The sequence below is a fragment of the Phlebotomus papatasi genome, chromosome 2, assembly GCF_024763615.1.
Source record: "Phlebotomus papatasi isolate M1 chromosome 2, Ppap_2.1, whole genome shotgun sequence".
NCBI classification, from domain to species: Eukaryota; Metazoa; Arthropoda; class Insecta; order Diptera; family Psychodidae; genus Phlebotomus; species Phlebotomus papatasi.
Genome location: NC_077223.1, coordinates 105,620,044 through 105,629,530, shown reverse-complemented (window position 1 = coordinate 105,629,530; position 9,487 = coordinate 105,620,044). Strand labels below are relative to the sequence as shown.

Sequence of the window (9,487 nt, the reverse complement as noted above, 5' to 3'; positions counted from 1 at the left end):
ACAGTTGATGAACAGAAGAGGGACAGTCACCCGCATCTATGGTAAGTAATTGATTTCAAATATAAGAAGATTGTTTCTTTTTCTTCCAAAAAAATCTCCAAAATTAGCTAATTTTTGGTCTCATAATTCAAGAAACCCCCTTAATATCACGATCCCACTTTCAGTTCTACAACCGAGAAGAATATTCAATTTATATCAATAGATTAAACTTTTCAAGATCAATTGTTTTTTTTTCTAAAAAGAATTATCTATTGAGCATATAAACGTATTTAATGGAGACTTTTACACTAAAAGTCTCCAAAAGTTTGTAGTAGCTCAGGCACACAAATCAATAAAAGAATATCTCGCCATCTGTTTCTAAGACAAGGAATACCTTTGACGCCGTAAAAGATTGGTTGTAGTTGAGTTTGACAATTGACAAGGAACAAAATGGCTGGAGAAGTGTTTATAAAATGTTTAATATCAGTTTTATTGCTGAATTCATGTCGAGGTAGGGTGAATTTTGTGTGGAAAACAACATTTATACCATCCCAAACAAATTGATATATTAATTGATGCAAAATGTGTATTAAAAGTGTGAAAAAAGTGTTGAGAAAAAATCGCTTGGTCAAAATGGAACTGTGGAGGTTCTTTTTACGCGCATACCCTGACTATGAAAGGGGAATTGAATTGTAAAATCACAAATAGATAAGATAAATATTTTGATTTATTTGCAAGATAGCAATTGCAAAGTAAACTTAATTTTCATTCGTCTGCGATAGACGCGATATCTCTTATAAGTACATTTATATATATACACACATATATATATAGCCTTTCATAAGCAACAGATAATCTTCTGGGAAGATTGTATAAGAATTCTGGGGGAGACAGGAAATCTCTCAGACATTGATATTCTTTTTTTATTGTCTCGCATTCTCTGAGTATAAAACGTTTTTGTAATTTTTTTTTTTAATTAAATACAGGTGAAATAAATGGACGTCTTCTGGATGAAAATGAAGAGAATATGGATTTGGAGACACATCATACGAGAGATCTTCCAATACAAAATTCCATTCAGAGTCATCCTAGGTAAAGTTTGACATAAACACTTTTAAAAACACTTTATAACACCTATTCGTAATAATTCCGCTTTAGAAATAGTTTGATGCCTCTCACAAATCTGAGGATATAATAAGTGCGAGAATATTAAACGCCTTAATGGCAAAATCAAATTTATTAATTGTAATAAGCTATTTCTAGACTTGTCCTCAGATCTTGTGAAGCATGAAACTCTCTAAATCCCATTCCTATTAACCGTATTATTCTTCTATTGCTTGCTGCCTATTAAATATTTGCTAATAATAACATTAGGAGACACAGAAAGTCCAAGAGACGAATGAAGAGAAGGTAGTATAAGATTAAAATTTAGATTTAATAATTGAGATATTCAAAAAAAATTTATTAAGAAAAAAAATGAAAACCAGTGATACGCCTTAGCAATCAGAAGCAAAATACCTGCCAATAGAACCAATACTTTGACAAGTTCTTTTAATGCCCTTTAAAAGGCTTATAAAAAGAATTTTGTATTGAAATTCCTGTAGAAACCTTAAACCACTTTGCTTCATGAAACTTAAGAAACCCACGAATTGCATCGCGAAACCCGAGAAACCCGCCAATTGCATCCTGAAACCCGAAAAACCCAAGAATTGCATCGTGATTCCCGAGAAACTCACGAATTCCTTCGCGAAACACGAGAAATCCAAAAAACTGCATCGTGAAATCCGAGAAACTCACGAATTGCATCGCGAGACCCGAGAAACCCACGAAATGCATCGTAAAACTCGAGAAACCTACGAATTGCATCGCGAAACCTGAGAAATCCAAAAATTATATCGCGAAATTCGAGAAACATACTCTTTGCAACGTAAAACTCAAGAAACCAGAAACCCTTGTCAAAAAAATGGGAATGGATTATCCCTTGATTAGTTATAAGTATTTTGGTTCTAAAACGCTTTACTTAGAGAATTCTACAAGAACATGTTACAAAAATGTTTTTTTTTTTATTCAGAGTGTTTTCAACTCTGGCCTTTTGTAATTCGAAATGCATTTAAATTCAATTGCAAGTTAAATTTCAAGGTTAATGATTCCGGAACGTTTTTTAGATTTTAGAAATTACATGAAATCAAAATTCACACTTTATTTTTCAAACATTTACAGTAGATTCTCTCTCAATTGGACATTTGGGGCAAAATGTCATCCGGTTTATCGATAGATTTGGGCGTCAAAGCCTTTGTAAGTTCCACAAAAAGCGCTCAAAAAGAATCACGATAAAATAGGAAGAACTACAGCGAATTTGAGCGTATTACAGTAGAGTCTCTCAAATCTGGATCTCTCAAATTCGAACGCCGGTTGGATTTAAAACGTCAATTGTAGGGTTATGTTAAAAAATTCGTGTTGTGGATGATTAAAAATCATATTTACGTGCTGTTTCCTGAATATTTACACACATTATGTGCGAATAAAATGAAAAGGAAGTATGTTATCACTAAAACTTGTGAGAAATTACGGGAATTTGATTCAAAAGGCAATCTAATTTCACATAAATTCAGTTAGTTTTAAAAATATCGTTCGAATTTGGGAGGTGAGAAATGTCAAAAATACCCCCCAATCGTTCGAATTTGAGAGACTCTACTGTAGCTTCATAATTAAACGTGAAAATTGTCAACAAAAATTTTCGCCCGATTGAAAAAGAGACGATTAAGTGAGAGTCTACTGTATGATTTACCAATCTTTCATACTCTTCTTCTTCTTTTGAACGTCACAAAAATTTATATCGTCAGTTAAATCAGCATTTGTTGTAACTTCTTTTTTGCGATTTTGGGATATACATATTTAGAATCAGCGTAATTTTGTTTATTAAACGCACTTGAGAAAAAGAAACTTTTATAGGCCCATTAAAAATTATTTTAAACGAAAATTATCGTAAATGCCCCTAATTAATAAAAATTTATCAGAATTTGTCGTAACTTCCATTTTTGGGGAAGTTACGACAAATTTCCATACAAAATTTTCAATAATCAGCATTTGCCGTAACTATTCTTCAGACTCTGTTGGATTTTCTAAGGCTAGATGTAAGACTTTTTACTGATTTTGTTTATCAGCTTCATATTTATTGCTGATTTTCGGTCCGCAAAATCTGTCTCGTCGTTAAAGGGTTAAAACTGATATATTGCATTTTTGAAAATTGTCGTAACTTCCAAGAAATCCATATACATTGGAAATTACGGCTTCATAAGCGATGGAAGTTACTATAAAATCTTATTGCGTTTCTTCTAACATATATCTCAATATCTCTGCTTTTAAATTATTTTATAAAGATTTTCTCGAGTTAACTTACAGTTTTTTAGTGCCACTTTTATTATTTTGACTCAGAAGTATCGCATCGGGGGCTCATTTTTCAGAAAAATAATGCTTAGCTGAAAATTTCGTCTCCTGAAAAGTTGTTAAAAGGAAGTTACGACAAATGCTGATTTAACTGACGATACACAGCTGAACTTTCAATGTAAAAAGATGTCATAGATGGAATACGAATTTTAATTTTTTCGTGAAATTATCCTTGGGTTCGCCCTAAACCTAAATTACAATCGAATACCTTCAGTGATTGTAATCCGAATTCAACGTTTCCGAGGTTTCCTATAAAGGTTAGCTATACCATACTTAAAGTTACCGGTTTATTCCTGGTGCGTAACTGAATAAACTTGGTCCAGGCTTGTCAGGAATTCCAAGGCCTTTCCAACGATCTAAACATGACACCATTCGGTTGAGAAATACTCTCTAGAGCTTTTTAACCCTTTCCGGACAGCAGCATATACTGCAAGCCAATTTCAGAATTTTTAATCAAAAATATCTAAGCTCAGGAATTAATTGAGTTCCTACAAAAAATATCTTACATTTGGACATCCTTATAGTTTGTAATCATCCACAAGAATCGGATTTTTATCAGTTCTGAATAATTAAAAAACATTGTTTTTCATAGAATATTCATATGCTTCTTTGGATACTACAGTCCCAAAAGAGACGAAAGAGTTAAATCTTTAATCTTGAAAACTCGTTATTAGGAGTGATTCAACGGTATTTTCGTATAAGGACGAAATACAAAGTACGTAGGGGAAAATGGGGGGCATGCTAATGATGCGGAGGCCGACTTATGGGGGTCCCCTGAATGCTCCAACACTCCTCTAATCGCCTTGAATTGTTAAATGAGTTTGATAAGGCTCACTTAGATTATTACAATCAACCAACTCAAAAATTGAAGATATCTAATTTCCAAACTAAATATTTAAGTTAAATATTTAAACTCCCTTTATCTCGAAATTGACATACTTATTCCTCCGTATTTACATAACATTTATCTAAATTTTATGTATCAGCTACAAAAGAGCTGAACATCGCATTGGGTTTAATATTTCAGTACACAAATTACGATTCATTATTTATAAAGATGTTATAAATGTTTAATATGTAAAAAATGATGAAAGTATGTTATCGTGAAATGCCATGTAAAGCAAGTTGAACATCTGCTGCTAAATCATCATGCATCGGTGGTTCAGTGGTAGAATGCTCGCCTGCCACGCGGGCGGCCCGGGTTCGATTCCCGGCCGATGCACAGATCTTTTTACATTTTTTTTCAATTGATTTTTTTTGAATATCTCAAAATAAAAGTAATTAGTATAATTTCGCGATTATATTGGACGATAAAAGTAATTATTTGTTGATATGGGGTATCTTAAAAACAGATACAAGTGCTACTCGTGTGAGCCTCCTGATTGCTCCAACAACATCACGACTCACACTCATTTGTGCCAGAATGCCATTCAGTGCTGGAAATCTCGTGTTCGTGACAGTTACGGGGTGGAGAGGATGTCCCGGGGATGTACCACCTCTCATGATCAATTGCCTGTCCTCTGCAATCCTAACATAAAAGGTGGCCACTCTAAGAGACACTCGTCCGGGCAATACAACATTGAATGTTGTACCGGAGATTATTGCAACAATGGCAGCTTCCCGGAACTCTCACCCATCAATCAAGTGATCCGCATGGATCCGGTAACACCGGATGGTCTCAAATGGGCCATCGGGACAATTGCTGTCGTTGCTCTACTTCTTGTAGCAGGGACAGGAATTTATTTCTGGCTGCGTCAGAGCCGTCATAAGAGACTCCTCGTGTCTAGAAATAAAGCCGATCCAGAGACTTACTATGCTAGTGATGATATTCTACGGGCCACAACGGCCGGTGACAGTACACTTAGAGAATACTTGGAACATTCAGTAACTTCAGGGTCCGGGAGTGGTCTTCCCTTGCTCATTCAGCGGACTCTGGCGAAACAAGTATCACTCGTGGAAATCATAGGCCGTGGACGATATGGAGAAGTTTGGCGAGGAATCTGGCACGGTGAGAATGTTGCAGTCAAACTCTTCTACAGTCGCGATGAGGAATCATGGAAGCGTGAAACAGAAATCTACAGCACAGTTCTCCTAAGGCATGAAAACATCCTTGGTTACATTGGTTCTGACATGACATCCCGAAATTCTTGCACTCAACTCCTCCTTCTCACTCACTATTATCCCCTCGGATCACTATTTGATCATCTCAATCGATCACCTCTGACTCACCACGAAATGGTGGTGATCTGTTTGTCCATTGCCAATGGACTAGTACACCTACATACAGAAATCTTTGGGAAACAGGGCAAACCAGCCATTGCTCATCGTGATCTCAAGTCCAAAAATATCCTCATTCGCCTCAATGGATCATGTGTTATTGCTGATTTTGGTCTGGCTGTTACACATGTCCAAGCCACTGGACAAATTGACCTGGGAAATAATCCCAAAGTCGGAACCAGACGATACATGGCTCCAGAAGTTCTTGATGAGAGGTAATTATACCCTGATTGCATTTAAATGACCTTCGAACCCTTCAAAACTTTCTTCTTTCCCTGATCCTAATCTCTGACAATGGAATACCTTTCAGCATTAATATGGGGTGCTTCGAGGCAATTCGACGAGTGGACATTTATGCTCTGGGCCTAATCTTCTGGGAAGTTTGTCGTCGAACTTTGTCATGTGGCATTGCCGAAGACTACAAAGTGCCATTCTACGATGTTGTTCCTGCCGATCCGAGTTTTGAGGACATGAAGAAGGTCGTTTGTGGCGACAACTATCGACCCTCCCTCTCAAATAGATGGACATCAGATCCCGTAAGTTTAAATACTGTACCTGTTTTTAGCTAAAATACCTTACAGTTTCAGCACATGTTGTAACAAATCCACTTTATTACTTTTTAATTTACATGCGCTCTTGGCGAGCGCCAAGCCAGAACAACCAACTTTTGGAGGGGCGATCCTACTTTTATTTCTACGATCGCCCCAATTATTCTTATTTTATAATATAAATATGTGTATCAGTACAATGTGGTCCAAAGTGAAATCTAATCAAGTCACAGGCCTTGATTATTTCCAGGAGACCCTGGAGATCATTATTAGGAACTCCTGTTCTACTCACAATTTATGGGCAGGTCGTACCGGTAGTTCGGTGTGCTCGTATTCTGGGAGTTATTTTTAATTCATTCCTTACATAGTTTGACCAGTCTGACCTTTGCCTAGCCCTATTATTAGACATTTCTCAGTGACTTTTCACAAGGGAGCTGCTACCTCCCTTCACTCCTTCGTATAAGAGCGGTAACTTTCCTCTTCCGGCTGATTATATCTTAACATCTTGCGTACTTAGGTCGCTGCAACGTCCCTTTAAGAAACCGGACCCTACGCACTAACTTCCTTCAGTCTTGGTAATTATCTACTCGGCAGATAAAGAAGTCGGCAGATTTCATCGGCTCGTCGGCAGACTATATCCCGACAGTCAGCTATTATTGTCGTATATCCCGTGTTGGAAGAATCTACTGATCGTAGATCGCCCAGGAACGCCTTCCTTGTAGTGTAGATGCTTCTTCCATGTTCCCGGAGTTTTTGGACAGAGGCGGTGCATTTTTATTACGTTATATCACAGTTGTTCAGTGGCAGAGCTAATTAGGGGGTTGTATTGGGAAGGGTGCTCCCGTGAGCAGGACTCAATTTAAGGTGCGGGTTTACCACTCGACTTAAATTGGGGGGAAAAGAATGATCTTAGGAGCGCAAAATCTCCTCACTAAGATTATTCCGGGAGGAAAATTCTCTTACTCTTTTTACTCACTCTTGTTGTCTTCTTCTTAGTTTATTGCTTTCTCTCCTTGATAATCGCTTCCTGGTGTCGATAAATTTCCCTACTTAGGGCTCCTTGACACAATAAAGAATAGACTGTTGGCTTCACTCAAGGACTTTTCTCACAATTTCCTCCTACAGCATCACCCAATATTGGGCTTCTATGCTTGGCTCCCTTTAGAAGTCTTCGGATGGAAAATGCTCGAAAATAAGACATTTATTGAAAATAATTTGGGTTTTTATATCAATTAATTGCACTGAAAAGGTGCATGGGAAAAAATGGGAAAAATTATTTTATGAGGCGGTATATCTATGACAATATTGTATAGATATACTGACCTATACCAAAGACAATCGCGAGTAATCTTATCCGTGTACTTATGGAGAAATATTTACGGTAAATTCTTAAGTTACATTTCATCTTAAAAACTATTAATCCATGTTCATGCGTGAACAACAGTGAAAATATCTTTTTCTAGACATTCAGATCTTTGCACCGGGCGGGACTCGAACTCACAATACTGTGAGTCAAGCCGGGGATCGATCCGCCCAAGAGCCAACGGTCTTGCCTATTGCACCACCGAGATCCCCGATCAGCTCATTATCTGATGATTTTTATACGAAAGGGGTCCCCGAAATTGTTCTAGGAATCTCCTGACATGTCGTCAGACTTTTTGTACGCTGTCTCCTGCGATTAAAGGCAGACACAACTTCTGAAGATCTGCTGAGATTTTCAGTAAGCTGTCTGCACATATGTCGCCTCCAAAATTAGTAGGAAAATACTTTATTTCAATTTAACACTTCGTAGAACCCTAACTAAAAGTGTCACGCATGGACCAAGTGGCAGCCGCTGCCACTTGGTCGCTGCTGGATTTTACATAATATTTTAATATTTTTACATATATTTTAACATTCGGAGCCTCAGTCAGTTCTTTTCTGGTGTCTGAATCAAAAATTTTATCTCCTTGGGTACTGTATCTAAAGATTTCTAACCATTCGATGTTTTCATCTTTATCAGAATCATGGAGTAGGGGAATGTGGTCTGCCTTTTAATACGACAGCCTTTGAATTTTTAAATTTTCTCTTATTTTTCAAAGGAAAAATTCTACTTTATGAACAATAGTTAGTACTATTAACTATTTTCTATTAACTTCACTTAACAAAATGGAATTTTAGCTTTGGGAAATAAGAGAAAAATTGAAGCATTCTGATTTTGACGCATTTAAAGGCATGTCACTTCCCTCCATAATTCTTCTCAATAATTAGCAAAAACACTTTCAAACTGTTCTTTTAGGGCTTTTAAACATAAATAATCAAGAAAATAACATCTGCAGAACGTCAAACCCTCATATAAAATGCATATGGCAGCAACTGCCACTTGGTCGATAAGAGTGCAGTTTTTTGTTTTTACAATATATTTACATTAATATTTAATTTTTATTAAAACTTTTATAACGAAAAAATAGCCCGATAAATTCTGCACATTCAATCCGGCCTCCAGGCGAAATGATATATTCTTCACTATAAAAAAATAATATTGAAAACTAAATTGGCAGCGGCTGCCACTAGGGTCCATCCAAGTGTTAAAATTAACGTAAGAAGGTTGACCACAAATGCTAAGATGGCAGTGGACAATGGAAATTAAATAGTTTCTTACCACAACGAAATTGTACTTCTATATCAAGGTTGATGATTAAATTTATTTGTCAATCTATTTATCTTAAAAGCCTAGAATAGACTTCAGAAAATTGTGATTAATACAGCAGAAACTAAATTTAAACCCTGATCTTATACTTTCAGCTTCTGGCAGGAATGTGCAAATTAATGCGAGAATGTTGGCATCAGAATGCTAATGTGCGTTTACCCGCCTTAAGGGTGAAGAAGACAATTCAGAAATTGGCCTCAAATGATGCTAGCGTTAAACTCCACCAAAATGAAGATGAAGTTTAAAGGTAATCTTAAAGAAGTTTTTAAGAAATATCTACAAGTTAAGGGACTGCTACATCTTAATGAGAGAATAAAAGTTTTAGGGATATTACCCCAACAACACCCAACAAGATAGATAAACCTATCTTATATATTTTAGTATAAACATATTTCAAAGTAACAAACGAATGTGAAAAGTGTTAGAAAATAGATTAAACAAAAGAAAAAAAAACGATAAAAATCAAATAAAAAAGTAAGGTGAGATTGTTAAGGATCTAACCTAAATAGGAAAACAGTGTTGAGAGTTTCACGTTTTACTAGTGATG

At 36.2% G+C, this 9,487-nt stretch overlaps 1 protein-coding gene and 1 non-coding gene across 3 annotated transcripts; both read left to right on the top strand.

Moving 5' to 3' along the window:
- The first annotated feature begins 391 nt into the window (after nucleotides 1-391).
- On the top strand, nucleotides 392-9,454 carry LOC129800615 (activin receptor type-1). Of its 2 annotated transcripts, XM_055845137.1 has the most exons (6): nucleotides 392-490; nucleotides 966-1,071; nucleotides 1,354-1,389; nucleotides 4,779-5,918; nucleotides 6,014-6,239; nucleotides 9,036-9,454. In XM_055845137.1, exons 1-6 carry the CDS (start codon nucleotides 430-432, stop codon nucleotides 9,183-9,185), a joined length of 1,719 nt encoding a protein of 572 aa, XP_055701112.1. In that variant the 5' UTR covers nucleotides 392-429; the 3' UTR covers nucleotides 9,186-9,454. The 2 variants fall into 2 exon arrangements, with proteins under 2 accessions (XP_055701112.1, XP_055701111.1); XM_055845136.1 differs by lacking the exon at nucleotides 1,354-1,389.
- On the top strand, nucleotides 4,578-4,648 carry Trnag-gcc (transfer RNA glycine (anticodon GCC)). The gene has a single exon. It is a non-coding gene; the product is annotated as a tRNA-Gly (tRNA).
- Nucleotides 9,455-9,487: the final 33 nt, after the last annotated feature.

Bases quoted from the DNA above. Each gene is read 5' to 3' on its own strand.
- LOC129800615 (XM_055845137.1), top strand. From the start codon at position 430: ATGGCTGGAGAAGTGTTTATAAAATGTTTAATATCAGTTTTATTGCTG. The intron at 1,072-1,353 runs GTAAAGTTTGAC...TAATAACATTAG, and splicing joins TCCATTCAGAGTCATCCTAG to GAGACACAGAAAGTCCAAGA. The intron at 1,390-4,778 runs GTAGTATAAGAT...TCTTAAAAACAG, and splicing joins AAGAGACGAATGAAGAGAAG to ATACAAGTGCTACTCGTGTG.